The sequence below is a fragment of the Rhinopithecus bieti genome, unplaced genomic scaffold (assembly GCF_001698545.2).
Source record: "Rhinopithecus bieti isolate Rb0 unplaced genomic scaffold, ASM169854v2 scaffold_980, whole genome shotgun sequence".
NCBI lineage: Eukaryota > Metazoa > Chordata > Mammalia > Primates > Cercopithecidae > Rhinopithecus > Rhinopithecus bieti.
In genome coordinates, this window is record NW_016803338.1 from 503,392 (window position 1) to 530,208 (window position 26,817).

General features: G+C 43.0%; 1 protein-coding gene and 1 pseudogene across 8 annotated transcripts in view; one reads left to right on the forward strand and one right to left on the reverse strand.

Moving 5' to 3' along the window:
- Positions 1-677: 677 nt before the first annotated feature.
- Positions 678-26,817, reverse strand: part of CFLAR (CASP8 and FADD like apoptosis regulator) — a 49,173-nt gene continuing 23,033 nt past the window's right edge. For 5 of the 8 annotated variants that reach the window (XM_017875901.1, XM_017875912.1, XM_017875895.1 and 2 more), the window contains exons 5-10: positions 26,530-26,612; positions 21,244-21,298; positions 15,731-15,780; positions 14,958-15,039; positions 4,045-4,555; positions 678-1,151 (exon numbers count right to left, since the gene is read on the reverse strand). In XM_017875901.1, coding sequence (XP_017731390.1) covers positions 1,013-1,151; positions 4,045-4,555; positions 14,958-15,039; positions 15,731-15,780; positions 21,244-21,298; positions 26,530-26,612 — 920 coding nt within the window. In that variant the 3' untranslated portion in view covers positions 678-1,012. Of the gene's footprint in view, positions 1,152-4,044; positions 4,556-14,957; positions 15,040-15,730; positions 15,781-19,620; positions 19,676-21,243; positions 21,299-25,380; positions 25,611-26,529; positions 26,613-26,817 lie in introns of those variants that run through there. The other 3 variants (XM_017875948.1, XM_017875937.1, XM_017875898.1) reach the window with 2 other exon arrangements.
- Positions 2,297-2,616, forward strand: LOC108532149 (60S ribosomal protein L38 pseudogene; annotated as a pseudogene).

The following is a 26,817-nucleotide window of genomic DNA, read 5'->3' on the forward strand; positions in this document are numbered from 1 at the left end:
AAGGATGCAAAGTACTGTTCCCGGGTACATCTGTGAGGGTGCTGCCAAAGGAGATTAACATTTGAGTCATTTGAGGCCAAGGTGGGCGGATCACAAAGTCAGGAGATGGAGACCATCCTGGCTAACATGGTGAAACCCTGTCTCTACTAAAAAGCACAAAAAATTAACTGGGCGCGGTGGCAGGCGCCTATAGTCCCAGCTACTCGGGAGGCTGAGGCAGGAGAATGGCGTGAACCCGGGAGGCGGAGCTTGCAGTGAGCCGAGATTGCGCCACTACACTCCAGCCTGGGCAACAGAGTGAGGCTCCGTCTCAAAAAAAAAATAATAATAATTTAGTCAGTGGACTGGGAAAGGCAGGCCATCCTCAATCTGGGTGGGCACCATCTAATCAGCTGTCAGCACTGCCAGAATAAAAGCAGGCAAAACATGGAAAGACCAGACTGGTGTAGTCTTCTGGCCTCCACCTTTCTCTCATGCTGAATGCTTCCTGCCCTCAAACATCAGACTCCAAGTTCTTTAGCTTTGGGACTTGAATTGGCTTCCTTGCTTGCAGATAGTCTATTGCGGGACCTAACCTTGTGATCACTTGAGTCAATACTCCTTAATAAACTCCCCTTTATATATACATCTATCCTATTAGTTCTGTCTCTCTAGAGAAACATGACTAATACACGAACTAAAATAGTTCCTGTCCTTTTTTTTTCTTTTAAGAGATGGGGTCTTGCTATATTGCCCAGATTGGTATGCGGTGGTTATTTGTAGGCACAATCATAGCATGCTATGACCCTGAACTCCTGGGTTCAAAAGATCCTCCTGCCTCAGCCTCCCAAGTAACTGGGAACACAGGTACCCACCCCCACACCCAGCTAATTTTTGTATTTTTATTAGAGACAGCGTTTACCATGTTGGCCAGGCTGGTCTCGAACTCCTGACCTGAAGTGATCTGCCCTCTTTGGCCTCCCAAAGTACTGGGATTACAGGCATGAGCCACTGTGCCTGGCCTTTTGGTTTCTTATGTGTAGGAGAGTATAAGTTTCTTCCTCAGAGTGTGCTGCAGCCAGACATAGTATTTCTCCTTGGCAGAAACTCTGCTGTTCCAATCATAAATGTGGCCATTGAGTTCAATGTGGAGATCCAGGAGTGGGCGTTTTCTGGAGAAAACAAGAAAGGCAAAATTTAATGCCATGCAAATATCAAAGAGAAGACAGATTGTCCTTAGGGCGAAATGAGCCAACAGATGTGAAAGTTATTTGAAACTGTTCCCTTCTAAAGGCACCACAAACTGCTTAGCAAATGATCCAAACTAACTTGCAGCACTCTGGCTTGGTGGCCACCATCCCCTCCCTCAAGGGGCTGCTGAGTTTCACTCTGGGAACATACCAGCCAGATGATAACCCACGTGGATCACCTATGCAAACAGGGATGGGCTCAAAAGGCCAGTAATACCACTGGCCCATGGACTATCTACAGCTGAGTGGCTCCTGCTCTAAACCCCGCTTCCTGCTGGGCCACCACTAAGGAGGCCAGGTAAAGAAGGCCATGAGATTTATTCCTGGGGTACACAGAGATACAGCCCAAAATGCATTTTGACAGGTGGCTCAGAAACATCATTCTAAATTGTAATTAGGGTGCAACTGAAAAAGGCCAGTTAATCTTATACTTGAGGTACATTGTGGCTTCATTCAGCTTAAACAGAAACCAGGACACTGATGCTTCTCTTAGATAAGTATTCTTGCCAATAAATATTTAAAAAAATATATAACAAAGCCTTCCAGATCTAAACAGTCAGATACCACTTTTCACCTATCAAATTGTCAAAACTTGGGGAAATACAAGAGCATGTGGTGTCAGGGAGAATTCAGGGACACAGCTACTCTCCCATAAAGCTGATATGACCATCCCATAGGACATCTAGTAAGATGCATCCGAGGCTTGAAAAATGCATGTCCTTTGACTCAGTAATTCCACTTCTGGGAATCGTCTCCCTAGAAAATAATTAAGGATAAGAACAAATACTAAGCTGCAAGGATGTTTCTTACTTTGTATGAAAGCAAACACTATGCAACAACTGAAGACTGATCAAGTAAATTAAGCTATGGCCATATTATGGGCTGTTGTACACACATTAAACTGATGCTGTAGAAATGTGACTACTGACATACAAAAATGTTTGTGATCTAGTGTTAAACAAACTAAAAGCAGGTTATAAAGTGGTGGCAGGCTGTGAGTGTCTTTTAGGCGATACACGGGCTAGAGGGGTGTGGGTCCTTGCCCTCTCCTTGTGTGCCTCATCGCTATGCCTTGAAAAATTGAGGAAATCAAAGACTTTCTGCTCACAGCCAGATGAAAGGATGACAAATCTGTCAAGATCAAGAAAAATAAGGATAATGTGAACTTTCAAGTTCGATGCAGCAGATAACTTCAGAGAAAGAGAAGGCAAAGAAACTGAAGCAGCCCTTGTCCCCTGCTTTAGCAGTAAAGGAGCTGAAATGAGCCAGACATGCTGATTTGAACTGTATTAAAATTTTTTAAATTAAAAATAAATAAATAATAGATGATGATTCCATCTGGGCTTACAAACATACTTCTGGGCTGGGTGCGGTGGCTCACGTCTATAATCCTAGCACTTTGGGAGGCCGAGGCAGGAGATCACTTGAGGTCAGGAGTTCAAGACCAGCCTGGTCAACATGGTGAAACCCCGTCTCTATTAAAAATACAAAAATTAGCAGAGCGTGGTGGTGCGCGCCTGTAGTCCCAGCTATTCAGAAGGCTGAGAGGGGAGAATTGCTTGAACCCAGGAGGTGGAAGTTGCAGTAAGCCGAGATGTGCCACTGTACTCCAGCCTGGGTGACAGAGCAAGACTTCACCTCAAAAAACAAACAAAAAAGATATACTTCTATATGACTGTGTGGGTATCAAATAAAAAAAGATCTGGAAGGTGGCCAGGTGTGGTGGCTCACGCCTGTAATCTCAGCACTTTGGGAGGCCGAGGTGTGTGGATCACTTGAGGCCAGGAGTTCCAGACCAGCTTGGCCAACATGATGAAAACCCTGTCTCTACTAAAAATACAAAAATTAGCCAGATGTGATGGCAGGTGCCTGTAATCCCAGCTACTCGGGAAGCTGAGGCAGGAGAATCACTGGAACCCAGGAGGCGGAGGTTGCAGTGAGCCAAGATCATGCCACTGCACTCCAGCCTGGGTAACAAGAGTGAAACTCTGTCTCAAAAAAAAAAAAAAATTAATTAAAAATAAAAATTTGTGGCCAGGCACAGTGGCTCACGCTTGTAATCCTAGCCCCTTGGGATGCCTTGGGATGCCGAGGCGGGCAGAACACCTGAGGTCAGGAGCTCAAGACTGGCCTGGTCAACACGGTGAAACCCAGTCTCTACTAAAAATACAAAAATTAGCCGGGGCGTTGTGGCACACGCCCGTAATCCCAGCTACTTGGGAGGGTGAGGCAGGAGAACTGCTTAAACCTGGGAGGCAGATGTTGCAGTGAGCCAAGATTGTGCCGCTGCACTCCAGCCTGGGCAAACAGCAAGACTCCATCTCAAAAAAAAAAAAAAAAAAAAACTTGTTCTTTGTATTTATTTATTTATTTATTTATTTATTTGAGACAAGGTCTCCAATACTGTACTCCAAGGCTGCAGTACAGTAGTACAATCACGACTCACTGCAGCCTCAAACTCCTGGGCTCGAGTGATCCTCCTACCTTAGCCTCCCAAGCAGTTGGGACTACAAGCGCACACCACTGCACCCAACTAATTTTTAATTTTTTTATAGAGTAAGTTCTTACTTTGTTGCCCAGGCTGAAAATTTCTTAATTTTGAAGAAAAGTATTCAAACTACAAACTAACTAACTACAAAGTATTTATAAATCGTGCCAGGTCTATACTGTAGTCCTAGGGCAACCCCAATGCAGGAGGGAAAATCTCTTTTCCTCCCAGAAGAGAAGGGCAGCAAACGTGGCACAGTGGTAATTCCTATCCTGTGGCACGAAAATAAGCAGGTGGTCCAGAACTGACCACCTCCTGGGGGCTCACCTTTCTTGTCTCAGTTTCTGGGAGAGGCACTGCAGGTACAGGGACGGTGAGCTGTAGGACCGCTCCAGCAGGGACACATCCGCAGTGCACAGGCTCCAGAAGAAGTCAGCTTCTCGGTGAACTGTGCTCAGCCCTCGCTGCTGAGCCTTGAATTCCACATTCTTCATTGCTGGCCCATCTACCTCCAAGAGGCTGCTGTCCTCCAGCTGGCCCTCTGACACTACATAGTTCTGAATAAAAAACACCTTTGGCTTCCCTGCTAGATAAGGGCATGAATCTCCCATGAACATCCTCCTGATGTGATGCAGGGGGAGTCCTGAGTGAGTCTGATCCACACCATACACGCTCTGGGAGCCTCCTCGGCTCACCAGGACACACACAAAGCTATCGTAGTCTCGGTGCTCGGGCATACAGGCAAATTGGCCAAGAATCTGGGATATACCATTCACGCTGAGATGCAAGAATTTCTGGACTTCATAGCCCAGGGAAGTGAAGGTGTCTTGAAGAAGCTCTGGGGAAAACACAAAACAAAAATGGAAAACAACACTGGAGTGAGGAGAGCTCAAGAGGACTGGGTAGGAATCCTAGCCATGGTCTAATCTCCATTATGAAAAGCTTCTGCTTTTGTGTCATATTTTGACGGGCTCGAGTCCTGGGCAGTTGGAACAGAAACCATCTGAATCATGAAAGATATGACTTTAGGTCCCTAAATATGGTCTATACCCTGCTATACCACTGTTCCTGCCTGATGCCAGCCACAGGCAGACTGAGCCCACTCTAGTCCAGTCAAACCAAGGGGAGGACAAAACCTTTCTTCCTTCAACGATCTTCTTATTGAAATCCAGACCTCACAATCTTTCTCTCTTCTGAGTGGCTCACTCTGGGGGAAGCCTACCACCACATCATGAAAGTACTCAGGCAGTCCCTCAGAGAGTCCCACATGAAGAACAGGCTTCCCGCCAACAGCTAGCACCAACTTCCCAGTCATGTGAGTGACCACTTTAGAAGTGGATCCTCCAATCCCAATTAAGCATTCAGATGACCCAGCTGACAACTGACCACAACTTCACTAGACTCTGGGCCAGAACAGCCCAGCTAAGCTGCTCCTAAATTCCTCACCCACAGGTGAAGATATAATTAAATTAGTACTGTTGTTTTTAGCCACTAAATTTTGGAGTGATTTGTACACATTTTTAGGTAAATAATTCACTAGGTAAGTCCTTTGACCTTTCCTATCAGTAAAAGGAAAAGGTTTCTTACTTTTCTCCTTTGCTTGGCCCACAACTAAGGATTAAACAATGAATCATTAGCTGGGCTCAGTGGCTCACACCTGTAATCCCAGCACTTTGGGAGGCTGAGGCGGGCAGATTACCTGAGGTCAGGAGTTCAAGACCAGCCTGGCCAAAATGGCGAAACCCCGTCTCTACTAAAAATACAAAAATTAGTCAGGTGTAGTGGCACGCCCCTGTAGTCCTAGCTACTCAGGAGGCTGAGGCAGGAGAATCGCTTGAACCCGGGAGGTGGAGGTTGCAGTGAGACAACATTGCAACACTGCACTCCAGCCTGGGCAACAGAGTGAGACTCTGTCTCAAAAAAAAAAAGAAAATGAATTATTGTATCATGTAATAATGAAGAGATACAAAGGAAGTGCTGATATTCCTAAGTCTATAATCAATCAGCATCATTAACAAGGAAATAGGAGACATGATTCACAGGTTGCAAATAACCCATTAAACAGTGAGGGCAGCCAGGCCCAGTGGCTCACGCCTGTAATCCTAGCACTCTGGGAGGCCGAGGCGGGGGGATCACCTGAGGTCAGGCGTTCGAGACCAGTCTGGTCAACATGGTGAAACCCTGTCTCTACTAAAAATACAAAAATTAGTCAGGCGTGGTGGTGCTCACCTATAATCCCAGCTACTTGGGAGGCTGAGACAGGAGAATCGCTTGAACCCGGGAGGCAGAGGTTGCAGTGAGTGAAGACTGCACCACTGTACTCCACCCTGGGCGACAGAGCAGGACTCCGTCTCTAATAATAATAATAATAATAAATAATAATAATAATAATAATAATGAGGGTAAATGCCTTCACAGGATCTCTGGGTAGCTGTTATCAGGACTGTAATTTTGTACAGCCTTTTTGAAGAGCAATTTGGGAGTATCATTAAATTTTAAATGTGTATGCGCTTTATAAAAAAAAGAAAACTCTCTGTGCGGTAGAAGAGGCCTGGACGCACTGTCCCCTAGTCATCTCCTCTGAGGGTGCAGGCGAGCTTCAATATCCAGTACTGAATCCAGGCTGAACAAGGAGAGAACCTGGACTAGGACTCCAGTTCCATCACTGCTATTCTATTCCAAAGGACTTACATGTCTCTAATCGTGGAGTATTTGCTCCTCCAGGAGGCAGAAGCAAACAGGGAAACACCAGACTCAAAGCTCTTTTGTTTACTTATCTCAAGATTGGTTCACATCCCTCAAAACCTCTCTTCACTGATAAATGTCCTTCCTTATCAAAGTCCTTGAAAGAAAGCTTCACCACGATCTCCTTTCCCATGCTGATATGTGAGGCTCGGACAGAACAAATGCTATACTGTGCCTTCCAGCTCTTTCCTTTATTTGTGCTCCCTGGAGGTTCTGGCTGGGGAAGCCCCTGTCACATGACCGTAAGCAGACAGTCGCGTGGTCCAGGGCAAAAGAGGAACCAGCCTTGCAATCACAAGATGTGGGTTTAAGTCCTAGTTCCTCCATCTCCTCTTACTAGGGTCTGCATCTTGCATGGTCTTGGAAGAGGACTGAGCTACAACAGCAGACAAGCTAGGAAGGGAATGGGAATCTGAGGTCTGGGGCAGAAATCCTTACCTAAAAGAACAGAATAAAAATGGCTAAAGCTGGAGGAAGCCAAAAACCATGCAGGTCCCAAATGCCAAAAAGAACAGCAGGTCTGAGCCTCAGACAAGACAGAGCATTGCTTAAATGTGTGGCAAGGCAGTCACTCCATAGGCCCAGCCTGAAGACATTACCACTGACATTTCCCATTAATGTCACAATTTTCCTCTGTGAGATGGTGAGGTGGAGTGGGAAGAGTTGTTAGCTGGCACTTGCAACTTTATTGAGCCAGCAAGAACAGGCATACAGCCCAGTCTGATGTACAGGATCAAAAAGGTAATGACAGTGTGACTTTGAGTCAGTTTGAGTCAGCCCCAGTTTATTCATCTATAAAACAGGATTAAAACGAATGCTTGGCCAGGTGCAGTGGCTCACACATATAATCCCAGCACTTTGGGAGGCTGAGGTGGGAGGACGGCTTGAGCTCAGGAGTTTGAGACCATCCTAGGAGTCACAGGGAAATCCCATCTCTACAAAAAATAAAAAATTAGCCAGGCATGGTAGTACATGTCTGTAGTCATCACAGCTACTCAGGAGGCTGAGGCAGGAGGAACGCTTGAGCAGGAGGTTCTTCAAAAGGTGACTGTGAGGGCAGGGTACGGTGGTTCATACCTATAGTCCCAGCACTTTGGGAGGCCAAGGTGGGTGGATCGCTTGAGCTGCGGAGTTCAAGACCAGCCTGGGCAACATGGCAAAACCCCATCTCTACCAAAAATACAAAAATTGGCCGGGCGTGGTGGCACACATCTGTGGTCCCAGCTACTTGGGAGGCTAAGGAGGATCACTGGAGCCCAGGAAGTAGAGGAGCCAAGATCACCCCACTGCACTCCAGCCTGGATGAAAGAGTGAGACTCTGTCTCAAAAAAAAGGTGACCGTGAGGATCCAATGAGATTTCTGTAAAGATGCTTTGCAAACTGTGTTTATTCAGATATAAGATATTGACTTTAAAGGAAACAAAGGAAGCCATTTCAAAATACAAATCACCAATCTTATGGTGTTGCGCATCTCTCATGGAATCTCTCTCTTAGGACCTGGAGGGAGGTCTCTATATTCTAAACTAAAATGGGCTCAGAGCAGACAAAGTCCATGTCCTATGTAGGCAGAACAGTAACTGTTTTGTCCTTGCACATAAATAGAGGAAGAAAAACTTGGGGGCTGGGTTTGGAAAATAAAACTTCAACAAACTACAGAAGTCCCACTTCTCCTTCTAGAACCCACCCTGGAAAACCCACACCCAACCCAGTCTGATCTCCAAAACTTCCAACGGTTCTTTAGAACTTCTTGAAATGATATGGGGGAGGTAGGTAGGGGAAAGGCGGGGGTTCTTCTGGCCTTGTAGTTAGTACAGGGTTGTTCATTCAAGGCCAGGGTCAGCACTACTCACAGGTTTGAGGACTTCACAGATAAACCAAAAAAAACAAAATACAGTAAAATATCATGACTTCGTTAATTTAGAATTTGTTTTGATCTAAATGAGGGTGCATTTATCTTGACAATTTCTATGAACAGGGCTTCATTAAATAAATGTATAAAATAAACGAGAATGAGGGAATGCTTCACCAGTTAATTTACAATCACTTACTGAGTACCTTTAATAAGCCCAGTGTTAACTGCTATATAGAGCACATGGGCAAAACACAAGATGGGCAAAACATTCTTAGTGAAAAAGGGAGTTCTGAGGTCAAATGTGTTTGGGAAATGCAAGGTGGACAAGGCTAAAACAGGTTTATTCGCAGGAAGAATTCTCAGAGCCTTCAATAGGTCAATATGCATTGCAAATATCTGGGGGGGGAGAGATTAGACAGCACTTCTCAAATTTACTTGACCAGAAAACTCTTGTTTTACAAAGTTCCCCTTATTGCCTACAGAAATACTTGGACAAGAGAATACATATCAAATATATGATGTACTTAAATCAAAGAGCTTGTTGGGGAAGCAAAGCTTACAAATGCACATAAAACAAAGATTACGTGGTGGCTCATGACCATAATCCCGTGATTTGGGAGGCCAAGGCAGGAAGATCACTTGAAGCCAGGAGTTCAAGACTGCCCTGGGCAATAGAGCAAAAAACCCTGTCTCTACAAAAAACAAAAATAAGTTAGCCAGACATGTTAGCATGTGCCTGTAGTACCAGGGACTCGGGAGGCTGAAGTAGGAGGATTGCTTGAGCCCAGAAGTTTGAGACCAGTCTGGACAACATAGTGAAACCCTGTCTCTACAGAATATTATAAAAATCAGATGGATGTGGTGGTGCCTGTGTGTAGTTCCAGCTACTTGGGAGGGTGAGGTGAGAGGATCACTTGAGCCTGGGAGGTTAAGGCTGCAGTGAGCCGTGATTGTTCCACTGTGCTCCATTCTGGGTGATAGAGCAAGACCCTGTCTCAAAAAAGAAAAGGAAAGTACAGAAAAATGTTCAAGCTTTTCAGAAAGAGCAGGGTAGAAAAAAAAATACTTCCTCTTGGCCAGGTGCGATGGCTCATCCCTGTAATCCCAGCACTTTGGAAGGCCAAGGCGGGTGGATCACATGAGGTCAGGAGTTCAAGACCAGCCTGGCCAGCATGGTGAAACCCTGTCTCTACAAAAATACAAAAATTAGCCGGGCATGATGGCGGGTGCCTGTAATCCCAACTACTCATGAGGCTGAGGTGGAGAATCGCTTGAACCCGGAAGACAGGTTACAGTGAGCCAAGATAACGCCATTGCACTCCTGCAGCCTGGGCAACAGAGCGAGACTCTGTCTCAAAATAAAAACAAAAACAAAAAAACTTCCTCTTAAAATTTGCAAACATTGTCTTTTATTTTATTCAGGGGACTTAAAAACAACCAGAGCTTCAGGCCAAGCCGTAAAGCCCATCTGTCAGAGATGTGAGACGTTTGCTTCTATATTCCTAACAGAATTAAAAAGTACAGTGTTTAAAGATGACCCACCAGGGCCTAGCACAGATCCAGCTTTGCTATCACTGACACAGATGACACAACACCAAAGACTTATTTTTCAATTCTACCAAACTGAGATAATTAGCCCCCAAATCCCTAAGCATTTACTTCTGCCTCAAGAAAAGGTTACTGAACTCCATAAGGATTCTTCTCAAGAATCAACTACCAAAGAATAACCTTATTTCATGCACAACACAGCTCTGAGAACAGATTCCACCTCATTGCCTTAATATTTGCTTCACACAGGGCCAAGCATAGTGCTTTGCACATAGTAGGCCCTCAATAAACATTTACCGGACAAAGAAATAAAGCTATAAATACTTGGGAGACTTGCATGCTCTTTGGATAAAAGTCTGGTTTTTTGAGGACAGAAGGGAAGACAGGTAGAAGAGAGTCTGCTAAACTCTAAAGATAAAAAGGAATGGCTTTTATAAACACACTGACACTGGGAGAGCTTATTCCTTCATTCATTCACCCAACAAATATTTATTGAACACCTAGGTACCAGGGATTGTTCCAGGTACTGGAGACCCATAGTAAGAGAGATGGATAAACTCGCCCACCTTCATGGAAATTACATTGAGGCAAAGTAATTAAAAGCATAGGCTTTGGAGTCCAGCTTTTGATCCCAGCTCAATCAGTACTAGAGAAGGTAGGAGTGTAGTTCACTGCTCAGCTTCCTCACCTTGAAAAGAGAGAGAATAGGCCGGTCGCAGTGGCTCACGCCTATAATCCCAGCACTTTGGGAAGCTGAGGTGGGCGGATCACGAGGTCAGGAGATCGAGACCAGCCTGGCCAACATGGTGAAACCTTGTCTCTACTAAAAATACGAATTAGCCGGGCATGGTGGCGGGTGCCTGTAATCCCAGCTACTCAGGAGGCTGAGGCAGGAGAATCGCTTGAACCTGGGAGGCGGCAGTTGCGGTGAGCTGAGATCGCGCCATTGCACTCCAGCCTGGGCAACAGGAATGAAACTCCATCTTAAAAATAAATTTAAAAAAAAGAAAAAAGAAAAATTAGCTGGGTATGGTGGCACATGCCTGTAATACCAGCTACTCAGGAGGCTGAGGGAGGAGAATCGCTTGAACTTGGGAGGGAGAGGTTGCAGTGAGCCGAGATTGCACCACTGAACTCCAGTCTGGCAACAGAGCAAGACTCCGTCTCAAAAAAAAAAAAGAAAAAGAAAAGAAGAGAACATAGAAAGAATATTCCTAGTAAATTAGTTCTAAGTAGAACAAAAAAAAATTGAATGGAGAGAACAGCACCTATATTATGGTATTATTTATGAGGATTAAGCACGAATCCATGTAAAACAATTAGCACAGTACCTGGCATGTAGTAGATTTTTAATAAATTATGTACTCTGAGCACAGCTATGCCCAGGTTAGTCCTATCGTGTTCCTGTTTGTTTCTTTCAGAGCCCTTATTTCGGCTGGCAATTATCTTACCCGCTTGTAGGACTCCTGCACTCCTCCCAAGTGTTCAAGGTTAACCAGGTGGCAAAGTTAACTAGACAGAAGAAATCCACATTACTCTAGATGAAGCCCCCTAACTGCGGATTAGATGAAAAGAGATGAAGGGTGCTGCACTAATAACAACCATTTTCAACCAAGGCAGGATTCTGGGCCTAGAATCTTCAGTGACAAATCACCAGGAGGGGAGGAGGAAAATGAAGAGCTGGAGGCCTAGAGAGATGGTGTGAGGAGAGGAGACTGTGCCTTTCCACTTCATAATAATTAATGTTCTCCTGCTGCTCTGAGTCTGTGCATGTAAGTGGATTCGTGACCTCTCAGCTGATGAAAACCATAGCACAAGAAGAATAAAAGTGTGCTGCCTTGTTTCTTACCTGCTAATTAGCCACCTGAGCCCAGGGGGGTTTATAAGAGGCCTCAAGCCCAATTATTGATTTTGTTCCCAGAGGCAGGGAAGGCTTGAGTCAAATCACCCTGATTCTCAGGGGAAAGGCAGCACTGAGCATCCAGGGTACCCTCTAATGGCCCAGGCCTACTCTTGTCCAGCAATATACCACCGATATGTTGAACTTTAAAGGACTACGTCCGCCCAGGAGGGACCTGCTGTCTAGAGTTGCCAGTCTGATTCTTGAAGCTCATATATAGACACATCGGCAGCCATGGGGCAGGAAACAGATGTACTAATGCAGTCAAGACCAATACCTACTCATACCTGCGGCCAAAAGCATGATGCCCCAGGCTCTGCCTCCAATTCTACCGTCCTCTTCCATCTTTCTCTCTTATCAGGTCTCTGCCCTCCTGTACTTTGTACTTAGATTCTCCTTTGCCAAGCCCATTCAGACTGTGACTGGTAGGAGTGTTGTGCTCAGCTTTCCACTTGAGTGTTTATCCAAGAAGTTGTCCCCTCTCAGGTTATGGCCTCCATTCCAGTGCACCACAGCCTATGGAGATGCATCCCACTCATGCATCCCCTTGGGCCTAGAGCGGGCCTCAGTGCCCTGGTCTCTCACTTGTCTGAGATCAGATTCTATGTACCAAGTGCAAAGAGCCATGGTGAGCTCTTGCTTAGGTGGTTTATGGCTAGAATTAAACAAGCAAATGAGGAAATAATGCTAGTTGGCACCTAGTACAGGCTCATACTGTGCCAGGCACTATTCTAAGCCCTTTCCAAGTATGAACTCATTCATTCTGCCCAACTTCCCTGTGAGGTAGGTCCGTTATTAACTCACTTTACAAAAGAGAAACTGGGACTTAAGGAGGCCGAGAACTCAGCATTACAGGAAAAATAAAAATACAATTTAAATTAAAAAAAAATTAGAAGCCAGGCACGGTGGCACACGTCTGTAATCCCGGGAGGGATGTACTCGGGAGGCTGAGGCAGGAGAATTGCTTGAACCCAGGAGGAAGAGGTTGCAGTGAGCCAAGATCACACCACTGCACTCCAGTGTGGGCAACAAGAGTGAGACTCTCTCTCAAGAAAGAATAAAAAATAAAAAATAAATAAAGAGGCCAGGGACATTGCCCAAGGTCACAAGCCAGAACATGGCATAGCCATGATTCAAACCCACACTGTCATATTCCATTTCTCAACTCTGATCGTGCTCCTATAATGCAGAAAAATACGAATATACATTCAGCCCCTGCTCACAAGATGCCCACAACCCAGCAACAGAAGCAAGCACAGACACTGAGTTATAGCCAAAAAACTTGGTTTTTCAATTCACAGCAGGTCATGGCTTTTTTTTTTTTTATGATTCTCTTCACACAACAGATATGTGTACAACATCTGCTGATGAATGAAAAACACTGACTAAAACCAGAAGTACAGGACAATTACATAATCTCTTAAAACAGGAAGTGACTCATTAAGAAAATATTTTCTCATTCTCATATGGATACTAATGGCTAAAAAGGAGAAGACACTTATCTTTCTCACATCTAACCAAAAATAGGACATGACCAAGCAGGATCATATCTGAAATCCTGGAAAATTTAGTCTTATATTTGACCTTCTCTTAGCCTCTCTTCCCATAAAACTCCCCATGGTAACATTTTAAGTGAGCCTAAAAGATAGTTCTGACTCATTTTAAGAGAATGTTGAGAAGCTCTAAAACTGGAAATATAATGATCGATCCTCTTAAGGAAGAGCTAAATAATTAAACAGAAAGTCATTCCACTTATCTATGCTCTTCTCATTCTCTTTTGATGCAGCACCAGTGATTCAGTTTGAGTCAGACATCCAACAACTGAGCAAAAGCAATGGTGACTCACAGATAGAAGAGACTGAGGCCAACAACCAAAGCAAAGGATAGCAGAACTGACACATTGCTCAGAAAATTTCCAAAGCTCTGTAAGTGAGCACACATTTATCATGTCTTTAATGTTCCCAGGAAAGTTTTTGTCATCTATCTAGGTGAAATGATGGGGCATGTGATAATATGTGAAGCCAGAATGCCTTCCATTAATATTAATGTATCTCTGGGTTCCAGGACTCCTCCCTGCTATAGCATCCAAATGAAAAGGCAAGACTGAAGCTCACTAACTACCGTAAATGATGTCTTTGTGTCAGAGACACTGTTACATGTTCCCCAAATCCATTTCATTTTCCTCCTGACACACAGCTAGACTAATTTCTCCATGTCTACTACAGTTAGATGGAGCCACATGACTGAGTTCTGACCAATCTAAGGAGGTGAAAATGATACATATTATCACTTTTAGGCCTGGTCCCTAAAATCTCTTATGAGATCCTCCACACATTCTCTCTTCCCTTATTTGCTAGCCAGATACAAAGGACTCTGCAGAAAACTCAAGACCTCAGAAGATGATGGAGCCACTGAATGGCCACATGAACAAAGCCCCCCCCGCCCCCAGCCCGATCCACACTAGCCTGTGACATGAATGAGAAACAAGTCTCTGTTGTGTTGAACCACATATTCATTTTTCCTTTTCTTTTCTTTTTTTGAGACAGGGTCTTGCTCTATCACCCATGCTGGAGTGCTGTGGCACAATACTGACTCACTGCAGCCTTGACCTCCTTGGGTTCAAGTGATCCTCCTGCTTCAGCCTCCCGTGTAGCTGGGACTACAAGTGTGCACCACCACACCAGCTAATTTTTTTTTTTTAAGACAGAATTTCACTGTCACCCATGATGGAGTGCAGTGGTGCAATCTTGGTTCACTGCAACCTCTGCTTCCCAGGTTCAAACAATTCTTCTGTCTCAGCCTCCCAAGTAGCTGGGACTACAGGCGTGCGCCACCATGCTCAGCTAATTTTTGTATTTTTAGTAGAGATGGGGTTTCACCATTTTGGCCAGGCTGGTCTTGAACTCCTGACCTCATGATCCACCCACGTCCACCTCCCAAAGTGCTGGGATTACAAGTGTGAGCCACCATGCCTGGTCCACACTAGCTAATTTTTAACTGGGCTCAAGCGATCCTCCCATCTCAGCCTCACAAAAGGCTGGAATTCCAGGCATGAGCAACCACACCCAGCCTGAAGCACAGATTCTTGAACTGGTCTGTCATGGCAACTGGTGCTGATCACGCTAATGAATATAGCTTGCCTGTGCCATGATCTCAATCTGAGGGCACCGGTTAATCTGTAGCTTCCACACCTACCTGTCTCATTGCCAATGCAATCGATTATCAGGCAGATTCCTAGGGGCTTGCTCTTCATCTTGTATCTCTCTTCAGGTATGCTCTGGAAAGGAAGGCAAGAATTGCTAAAGACTCTGGATATTGCTCTGTTTCTATGAGGTTCCACCATCTCTTCTTTTGGATTTCCTTTGACAGGTGAATCATTCAACAGACACAGCCTGAAGTTTCCCATTACGGCAAATGTTTCCCATTAATATCAAATTTTTCCTCTATTAGGGTAATGTGCTCAAGACAAATTATTTTATTTTTATTTAATTTTAATGAAAATCCCAGTCTCTTTATTGGCTTTGTGGAATAAAGATAATTTGAAAAACAGAGAAAACATGAGTCATTTGTCTCCACAGTAACCTGAAGTTATATAAGTGGTATCTTCCCAAGTACAAAGGGAGCCCTTCTATTGCTTCTGCTTACAAAGAAGTGTCAACCTAATAAAAAGCCAGAACAAGTCAAAGTTCAGGAAAGTATCACTGCTGACTTACATGTTCAGCAGTCACTGAGTTGAGACAAGGGGTACTTTGGAACTTCCCTTCATTCCAAAGTTCACTAATGCAATCCTCCCTTTAACAACTTTCTCTTTGTTATTCAGAGTTCCCTTGTATGGAAGTTCTCAGGAGAACAACACTCTCAGCCTCTCATTGTCTCAAAGAGTTCTTAATGGACAGATATTTTTAAAGAAGTCAGGGTTCTCCACAGCTATGTACATATAATACCAAATCAGACCATTTATTCTGTACCTGAGGCATAAAAGCTGCTGATTCCTGAATGGATGTCTTCACTGGTTCTTCTGAGGGATGAGAGAGAGAGATCATTTACAAAGCTGAAGGAGAGCTAAGTCCACCCCCACACTGGCTTAGTTTCTTTGTATCACAACTGTTCTCCCTTCCTATTTTCTTCAATTATCTCTTCTTTCCCCAGCTATACTTGGCCCTGAGGTTCCAACCTCACACTGAAGAAAGTGACATAAGAAAACACAAGTCCCAGTGCTACCAGGGGCTATCTGGAAAAGTTGCTTAAACAGCAAGTGAAGAAGGCTCTCCCCTACCTCACTCTAGGTGAGGAACAGGTGACTGGTGAGTTTTTAACTTGATAGGAGAATCTAATAACCTCACCACCCAACAATACTGATAGCTTTCCTATATGTGCTGAAACTGTTGACAATACCTAAAGGGAACAGCCTTAGACAGTGCAGAGCAGGGAAAGCTTATATGTGTTTGCTAGCTATAAAACAGATGGCACTGTTTTCATAGTCCAGTGATACTGGGAGATCATAAAATAAAATGTCAATGGCAAGACAGTGACAATGAGGGCAGTGAGCCTGGCAAATGCAGATGAGCCTAAAGCTAATTTGCTAGAAAAAAATGACTTGATTAGGTCAGGGAGGTGAAGGAACGACCAGTTTTGAGCCAAGATTGTGCCACTGCACTCCAACCTGGGCAACATAGCGAGACTCTGTCTCCAAAAAAAAAATAAATAAATTTTTAAAAAAGATACACAGGATATATTAAGTGAAAATGGATTGTTAAATAATATGTATACTATTGATTTTGTGTACTTAAAATATCTATTTGTGTATATATACTTACACATGTATTAATATATGCTTAAATATAAAAGAATTAAGAGGTATAAAATCAAACATTAATAGTAGCTATCTCTGATACTTGAAAGAGGAAATTTCACTTTATGATATATAAGCTTATATATATAATATATTATATATTTTTTTTTTTTTTTTTTTTTTTTTTTTTTTTTGAGACGGAGTTGTCGGCCTCTGTCGCCCAGCTGGAGTCTGCGAGTGCAGTGGCGGATCTCAGCTCCTGCAAGTCGCCTCCCGGGTTCCCTGCCATTCTCCTGGGCCTCAGCCTCCGAGTAGCTGGACTACGAGGCCGCCCGCCCACGCGGCCCGGCCTAGATTTTTTGTATTTTTTAGTAGAGACGGCGGTTTCACCGCTATTAAGCCAGAGATGGTCTCGATCTCCTGACCTCGTGATCCGCCCGCTCTCGCGGCCCTCCCAAAGTGCTGGGATTACAGCGCCTTGAGCCACCGCGCCCCGCCGCCCACTTTATATTTTGTTGTATTTTAGCAATTATATATTAACAGAACAAACAAACAAAGAAAACCCACAAAATAATCTATGTGATATATCTATCTCAGTTTAAGGCATTTAGCAAGAACTTACTAAATTGAAGTTATCACCATCCTCATCAAATTCAATGATGGCTGAATAGTTGAAATCTATTTGGAAGTCCAAATTAATATAAATATTTGGTTTGATTATTATTTATTTGGATGGAATCTCGCTCTGTCATCCAGGCTGGAGTGCAATGGCACGATCTCGGCTCACTACAATCTCTGCCTCCTGGGTTGAAGCGATTCTCCTGCCTCAGCCTCCTGAGTAGCTGGGATTACAGGTGCGTGCCACCACACCTGGTTAATTTTTATATTTTCAGTAGAGACAGGGTTTCACCATGTTGGTCAGGCTGGTCTCGAACTCCTGACCTCGTGATCCACCCACCTTGGCCTCCCAAAGTGTTGGGATTACAGGTGTTAGCCACCATGCCTGGCTATTTTAAACCTCTATTAAATTAAGTCCAAGTTATTACAAAGCTTTTTTGGGGGGGATAGAGTCTTGCTCTGTCACCCAGGCTAGAGTGCAGTGGCAAGATCTCAGCTCACTGCAACCTCCACCTCCCAGGTTCAATCAATTCTCCTGCCTCAGCCTCCCAAGTATGTGGGACTACAGGTGTGCACCACCACACCCAGATAATTTTTGTATTTTTAGTAGAGACGGGGGTTTCACCATGTTGCCCAGGTTGGTCTCGAACTGCTGACCTCAGGTGATCCACCCACCTCGACCTCTCAAAGTGTTGGGACTACAGGCATAAGCTACCATGTCCAGCCCAGAAACCTTGTTCTTTATTAGCAAATAAACCAAGTCCAAGCAAGAACAAGTAAGCAGCTCTCCTAACAGGATCACAGGGATATTGGGATTAATTCCTATGCAAATCTACTAGGTCTCCTACTTTCCCTTTAAACAGCCTTAGGAATACTAATTCTCATTACCTCACCAGTGTTTTAAGAAACATGCTGTTATTTCAGGAATTAATTCGCTTCTTGGTAGTTTTTGCTGGAAAGCACAGTATCAGGTAGAGAATGACAGGCATGAGCTACACCATCTGACTAATCCAGGCCAAAATAAGTTTTCAGGTACACACAGCACAAAGACTGAGTCGTAAGGTATCCGTAAGGGGACTGCCACACAAAGAGGGCTTCTATTAGGCCACTGCCCCACTCAAAACATTCATGATGTCCCACCACACACAGGACAGATTCCAAGCCCCTTGAATAAGACTGAAGCCCTCCATCGCAGCCCATCAATCCCTGCTTCCTGGAGTTCGGAACCACAACCATGTGCTTCATCAGTGTAAGACTGAGTCTCAGCTCTCACTTTAAGGAGGACTCAAGCAAATGAAGTAAACTTTTGCTGGGTACAGTGGCTCACGCCTGTAATCCCAGCATTTTGGGAGGCCAAGGCAGGTGGATTACTTGAGGTCAGCAGTTTGAGACCAGCCTGACCAACATGGTGAAATGTTGTCTCTACTAAAAATACAAAACTTAGGCTGGGCGCCGTGGCTCATCCCTGTAATCCCAGCACTTTGGGAGGCCGAGGCGGGTGGATCACCTGAGGTCAGAAGTTTGAGACCAGCCTGGGCAACAGAGTGAAACCCTATCTCTACTAAAAATACAAAAATAATCTGGGTGTGGTGGCACAAGCCTGTAATTCCAGCTATTTGGAGGCTGAGGCATAAGAATCACCTGAACCGAGGAGGCGGAGGTTGCAGTGAGCCGAGATCATACCACTGCACGCCAGCCTGAGTGACAGAGCAAGACTGTGTCTCAAAAAAACAAAAAAATTAGCTGGGTGTGGTGGTGCATGCGTTTAATCCCAGCTACTCAGGAGGCTGAGGCATGAGAATTACTTGAACTCAGGAGGTGGAGGCTGCAGTGAGCCAAGAGTGCACCACTGCACTCCAGCCTGGGTGACAGAGTAAGACTCCATCTCAAAAAAAAAAAAAAAAAAAGAAGTAATCTTTTAAAAAATGATCTATGGGATCAAGTGCTAATGTTTTAAGAGAGAAAACATATCATGCGGGTTCAAATTGACCTGTCTTTAAATTGCACGTTTTCTTTCTTTCTTAGGAAAGGGGGGATATCATCTGTAGAATATCCAGATTTATTAAATGGGCTATAAGACAAGAACTTCTTTACCTTTCCTCTTCCTGCTGCTAGATATTTGGTTTAACATGGTTCATTATCATGGTTGGATGAATGTTTAACATGGCCTGGTTACAGCTCCATTCCATTTCAGTTATAAACGTCACATCTCTTAAAATATAGCCAAGATGATGAAGCTGATGGAGTATGATGGTGTTCAAACTTAGATAAGCTAATTCAATAGACAACTAGAAATGCCAACGAGTCCATCGTAAGAGCTTAACCGGTTTTTATTTTGAGAGCTTAGATTATGTAGATAAAGGAAATTGCCAACTCTAAAAATGCAACAGTTGTACTAAAATTATCAAGCATTTATAAAGAATGAATATTAAAAAAACGTGGTCTTACGTTGAGTGCCAAGTTGCTCCTTAAGTCTTTGTTCTTTACTTCTCCCATTGTGGAGCTTCAAACACAAAGAATAAGGTCACACTTCCTGTTTGTTATTTCAGAGGTACATTATACATTACACCTCTTTAAATGTCTCAATAGGATTCTTAACCCAGGAAAAAAATAAAAATATCATCTCCACAGTTAAATTATCTAAAGAATAGCAAGAGCTGTTAACTCCATAAATCCCATATCATATTACCAAAGAACAGGGAAATTCTGCTTTTAAAAAATGAAAATAGGCCAGGAGTGGTGGCTGACACCTATAATCCCAACACCTTGAGATGCCAAGGTGGTTGGATCATCTGAGGCCAGGAGTTCCAGACCAGACCAGCCTGGCCAACATGGTAAAACCCCATCTCTACTGAAAATACAAAAATTTGCTGGGCATGGTGTGGGTGCCCCTGTAATCCCAGCTTCTCAGGAGGCTGAGGCAGGAGAATCACTTAAACCAGGGAGGCAGAGGTCGCAGTGAGCTGAGATGGCGCCATCTGGGCAAAAAGAGTGAAAAGTGAAACTCTGTCACAAAAATTAAAAAAAATAATAAAATAAAAATATGCTAAGCTAGCATAGTAGAATGTTTCAAAACAGCCCAATAAAAGCTGATGTTACAGTATAGTATAGTTGCTAGCACAGCTCCAGGTTAGGATAAGCTGTTAGAACATGAGATTGACATTCCACCTGTTTCTTCAACATGGGGCAAAGTACAGTATGGTTAAGAGTCGGATTTCTAGGCCAGACAGACCTGTAGGAATCCTGATTCTGCCACTTATTAGCTATGTATTCTTGAGCAAGTTATTTAACTTCTCTATGTGTGTCTCTTCATATGCTAAATGAGGATAATAATAATAGATATCTTACAGATTTTGTATGAAGATTAATGCACACAAAGTGCTCAGCACAGTGCCAAACACACGGAAGTACACAATAAATGTCCAGTTATTGCTTTTCTATCATTGCCTAGCTACACATAAGCAACATATGGTCCTGATTCTTGATAATGAAATATTCTTCATAAACCACTTCTGAGGGCTAGAGTAAGAGTAATCAGAGAATGAAAAATTAAACCGACCCTTTCTCTTCTTAGACGACAGGTCCTATGTAAGATACATATACCACATGCTGTCAACCCATCTGAGACACTCAGCTTTCAAATGACAGTTCTTCTCTGAAGCTAACCNTGTAGAATATCCAGATTTATTAAATGGGCTATAAGACAAGAACTTCTTTACCTTTCCTCTTCCTGCTGCTAGATATTTGGTTTAACATGGTTCATTATCATGGTTGGATGAATGTTTAACATGGCCTGGTTACAGCTCCATTCCATTTCAGTTATAAACGTCACATCTCTTAAAATATAGCCAAGATGATGAAGCTGATGGAGTATGATGGTGTTCAAACTTAGATAAGCTAATTCAATAGACAACTAGAAATGCCAACGAGTCCATCGTAAGAGCTTAACCGGTTTTATTTTGAGAGCTTAGATTATGTAGATAAAGGAAATTGCCAACTCTAAAATGCAACAGTTGTACTAAAATTATCAAGCATTTATAAAGAATGAATATTAAAAAAACGTGGTCTTACGTTGAGTGCCAAGTTGCTCCTTAAGTCTTTGTTCTTTACTTCTCCCATTGTGGAGCTTCAAACACAAAGAATAAGGTCACACTTCCTGTTTGTTATTTCAGAGGTACATTATACATTACACCTCTTTAAATGTCTCAATAGGATTCTTAACCCAGGAAAAAAATAAAATATCATCTCCACAGTTAAATTATCTAAAGAATAGCAAGAGCTGTTAACTCCATAAATCCCATATCATATTACCAAAGAACAGGGAAATTCTGCTTTTAAAAAATGAAAATAGGCCAGGAGTGGTGGCTGACACCTATAATCCCAACACCTTGAGATGCCAAGGTGGTTGGATCATCTGAGGCCAGGAGTTCCAGACCAGACCAGCCTGGCCAACATGGTAAAACCCCATCTCTACTGAAAATACAAAATTTGCTGGGCATGGTGTGGGTGCCCCTGTAATCCCAGCTTCTCAGGAGGCTGAGGCAGGAGAATCACTTAAACCAGGGAGGCAGAGGTCGCAGTGAGCTGAGATGGCGCCATCTGGGCAAAAGAGTGAAAAGTGAAACTCTGTCACAAAATTAAAAAAAATAATAAAATAAAATATGCTAAGCTAGCATAGTAGAATGTTTCAAAACAGCCCAATAAAAGCTGATGTTACAGTATAGTATAGTTGCTAGCACAGCTCCAGGTTAGGATAAGCTGTTAGAACATGAGATTGACATTCCACCTGTTTCTTCAACATGGGGCAAAGTACAGTATGGTTAAGAGTCGGATTTCTAGGCCAGACAGACCTGTAGGAATCCTGATTCTGCCACTTATTAGCTATGTATTCTTGAGCAAGTTATTTAACTTCTCTATGTGTGTCTCTTCATATGCTAAATGAGGATAATAATAATAGATATCTTACAGATTTTGTATGAAGATTAATGCACACAAAGTGCTCAGCACAGTGCCAAACACACGGAAGTACACAATAAATGTCCAGTTATTGCTTTTCTATCATTGCCTAGCTACACATAAGCAACATATGGTCCTGATTCTTGATAATGAAATATTCTTCATAAACCACTTCTGAGGGCTAGAGTAAGAGTAATCAGAGAATGAAAATTAAACCGACCCTTTCTCTTCTTAGACGACAGGTCCTATGTAAGATACATATACCACATGCTGTCAACCCATCTGAGACACTCAGCTTTCAAATGACAGTTCTTCTCTGAAGCTAACCTAGCCAAAAGAGAGAAGTACACTATCTGTTAAGCTGTGTCAGTAGCTAAGTCTGTGTTTCTAAATTAAAAACATGTAAGTTGCCGGCCGGGCGCGGTGGCTCACGCCTGTAATCTCAGTACTTTGGGAGGCTGCGTTTGTCGGATCACGAGGTCAGGAGATCGAGATTATCCTGGTTAACATGGTGAAACCCTGTCTCTACTAAAAATACAAAAAATTAGCCTGGTGTGGTGGCCGGCGCCTGTAGTCCCAGCTACTCGGGAGGTTGAGGCAGGAGAATGGCGTGAGCCCGGGAGGCGGAGCTTGCAGTGAGCCGAGATCGCACCACTGCACTCCAGCCTGGGTGACAGAGTGAGACTCCATCTCAAAAAAAAAAAAAAAAAGTAAGTTGCCTTTTTCACTAATAATTAGTAACTTAGCCAGAGGCTGATCATATCAGATAGAAACTGGCCCCGTGCATAGATATGTATTCACTTATACATACTATTAGAGAGAGGTAACATATCACATCAAAGATGGATTTTAAAAGCATTGTATTGTAGCCATATAATTTTAAATTTTTTTTTTTTTTTTTGAGACAGAGTCTCACCCTGTCGCCCAGGCTGGAGCGCAGTGGCGCCTGCAAGCTCTGCCGCCCGGGTTCAAGTGATTCTCCTGCCTCAGCCTCCAGAGTAGCTTGGATTACTAGTGCCTGCCACTGCGCCTGGTTAATTTTTGTAGTTTTAGTAGACACAAGGTTTCACCATCTTGGCCAGGCTAGTCATGAACTCCTGACCTTGTGATCCACCCGCCTCAGCCTCCCAAAGTGCTGGGATTACAGGCGTGAGCCACCGTGCCCAGCCATAATTTCTTAATTCTATAATATCTGGTGGTATCCTGTGGCATTTAATCACACAGTAATTTCTGAAGCACTTCTGCAGACTCATATGAGTTAACTTCTAGGTATTTGGCTCCTAAACCTCTTAAGGAAGTCACTGCATTCATATGCCATAGTGCCTGCTTACTAAATTAATGAATGAATAATCAGGGTCACTTTTTTTTAGATGGAGTTTCACTCTTGTTGCCCAGACTGGAGTGCAATGACACAATCTCGGCTCACTGCAACCTCTGCCTCTTGGGTTCAAGTGATTCTCCTGCCTCAGCCTCCCAAGTAGCTGGGCTTACAGGCATGCACCACCACACGCAGATAATTTTGTATTTTCAGTAGAGACAGGGTTTCTCCATGTTGGTCTCAAACTCCCAACCTCAGATGATCCGCCTGCCTCAGCTTCCCAATGTGCTGGGATTACAGGTGTGAGCCACCGTGCCCAGCCTTAGGGTCACATATTAAATATAGGAAATTTAAGGAGAAACTAATATGCAAAGCATATGGGCTCACAACAGGCTACACAGCAATGAACATGCCTCATTTACAAAATAGAAACACAGTAATAAAAATATGACAGGTTTTCAACTAAGAATGACAATATAATTTATATTAGACAGACAATAGCAGAGAAAGCTCAGAAACCTGGATCTGAATCCTAAATCTGCTTTTTCTCATTATTTGGTATTACAGAGACTAAGAAGGACAAAAGAAAGCACATTTCATTCTTTTAAAAAATGTACGCTAGGCCAAGCGCAGTGGCTCATGCCTGTAATCCCAGCACTTTGGGAAGCTGAGGTGGGCAGATCACCTGAGGTTGGGAGTTCAAGACCAGCCTGACTAACATGGAGAAACCCTGTCTCTACTAAAAATACAAAGTTACCCAGGCATGGTGGCACATGCCTGTAATCCCAGCTACTTGGGAGGCTGAGGTCAGAGAATCGCTTGAACCCGGGAGGCAGAGGTTGCGGTGAGCCGAGATCATGCCATTGTACTCCAGCCTGGGCAACAAGAATGAAACTCTGTCTCAAAAAAAACAAAAAGTACGCTATATCTAAGCTATGGCACGACAAGTATACAGTTTATTATATACATCACAGTGCAATGGAAGGAGTATGGGCTGGACCCAGCTCTGCTAGTAGTTAGAGGTACACAACCGCTTAATGTTCTTTAGGGCTACGTTTCCTTATTTTGTTCATTAAGGGGATTGGATAATATAATCTGTAAATCCATTTTAGCTCTGAAATTGTACTGCTCAGTAGTGTCTCTTACAGACATATTCGCCATGAAACCATTTATATTACAAGAGTGGTTAATGTTTTCATTACATCCTTTTACAAAAGCATTTACATATATATATATATTTTTTTCTTTTCTTTTCTTTTTAGAGACAAGGTCTCACTCTGTCACTGAGGCTGGAGTGCAGTGGCACACTCACAGCTCACTGCAGCCTCAACCTCCCAGGTTCAAGCAATTTCTCCCACCTCAGCCTCCCAAGTAGCTGAGACTAGAGGCACACCATCATGCCCAGCTAATTTTTGTATTTTTTGTAGAAATGGGGTTTTGACATATTACCCAGGTTTGTCTCGAACTCCTAGGCTCAAGCAATCCGCCTGCCTCAGCCTCCCAAAGTGCTGGGATTACAGGCATGAGCCACCACACCCAGACAAAAGCATTTTTTTTCCTTCTTTTTTTTTTAGGGGCTTTCTGGCAAAAACTGAAAATCCTGCTAGACAAATTCTAAAAGAGCTGTTAACACTGCCAAAAGCATTTCTAATTTAACGAAGAAATTGTACCTGGGTCTAAGTCCTCACTACAAACTCCACATACCTTTATATGAACCTGAGGATAAGATTACACCAAGATTTAACTTCTCAAGATAAAAGATTAACTGAAGAACAATTCTGATACCTTGTACTAAGTACTACGAACACAACCACCATAAGTGACTATGTGATACTTATGCTCATGAACACCCTCAAAAATCTTGTTTCATCACTCAATAACAAAATAACTTTTGCTGAAATCATTAAAATTAGCTCAGTAAAAAAGCAAATGCACAAAGAAGTACAAGGATATTTATTTTATAGCATTATTAGTAGTAACAAAAGATTGGAAAGCATCTAAACATACAGCAACAAGAAAGGGCTAAACACATTATAACACATTTAGAAAATGAAACTATTTAATCATTCCAAATAATGATTAAGTAGAGGCAGTTCCATGTTAATCATATGGAACAATTTCCAAGAATTTACAAGTCAGGACAATGGACATAGGGTGCTATCATCTGCAAAAGAGAAAAAAGCAAAAATGAAATATATGTGTAGACTATCTCTGGATAGTTACAGAATGAACTAGTTCACAACAGCTGCCTTTAGGAAAAATAATTAGAGGTCAGTATTATAGGGGTAGGAAGAAAACATACTTTTTTTTTTTTTTTTTTGAGGCAGAGTTTTACTTTTGTCACCCAGGCTGGAGTGTGATGGTGCGATCTGGCTACTGCAACCTCTGCCTCCTGGGTTCAAGCGATTCTCCTGCCTCAGCCTCCCAAGTAGCTGGGATTACAGGCGCCCACCACCACATCTGGCTAATTTTTGTATTTTTAGTAGAGATGGAGTTTCACCATGTTGGCCAGGCCAGTCTCGAACTCCTGACTTCAGGTGATCTTTCCAGCTCAGCCTCCCAAAGTGCTGGGATTACATGCGTGAGCCACCGCACCCGTGCGAAAATATACTTTTAAAACTTCTTGTAGTACATTTAAAATTTTTTTCCATAGGTATGGTGCATCTATTTCTATTTTTAAAGTTACATTTTCTTTTTTTAAGTTACAATGTCAAGTGAATAAATGAACAGTGAAAAAAAAGTCCAATTGTCCAACTGTATATATATACAGATACAAATGCAAACCCACATAAAAAGAGTCTAGAAGGAAATACACCAAAATATTAACAGTGGTTGTCTTTGAGTAGTGGAATATAGGTGATTTATTTTCTTTTATCTTTCTCTATATTCTCCAAATATCTCAATGAACATGTATTAGCTTTGAAATTATAAGAAGTTACATGTTTTTAAAACAAATATACATTTCTATCACAATTTTTTCAGATATTAAATAAAGTACATGCTGTGAGAATGAATATGTATATTTTTATTAGAATTCTGAAACGGTTTCATGCTGGGATTCCATATGTTTGCTCCAGACTCACCCTGAAGTTATTTGAAGGATCCTTGAGACTCTTTTGGATTGCTGCTTGGAGAACATTCTTATAACCTGTCCCTGCTCCTTGAGCTATAAAAGCAGAAGAGAGATACTGAGTTAAAACTTATAAATTATTATCAAATAAATCTTCAACAGTGGTTCAGTCCAAGGTCAACCATCAGCTTTCAAAATACCCTAAACTTTCCAGCCACCTTACTGAATTCAAAATTTCAGATGACTCTTCGACCCAACATCATTAAGAATGGAGTATAGGGCGCCCTGGCCCGCCCCGCCG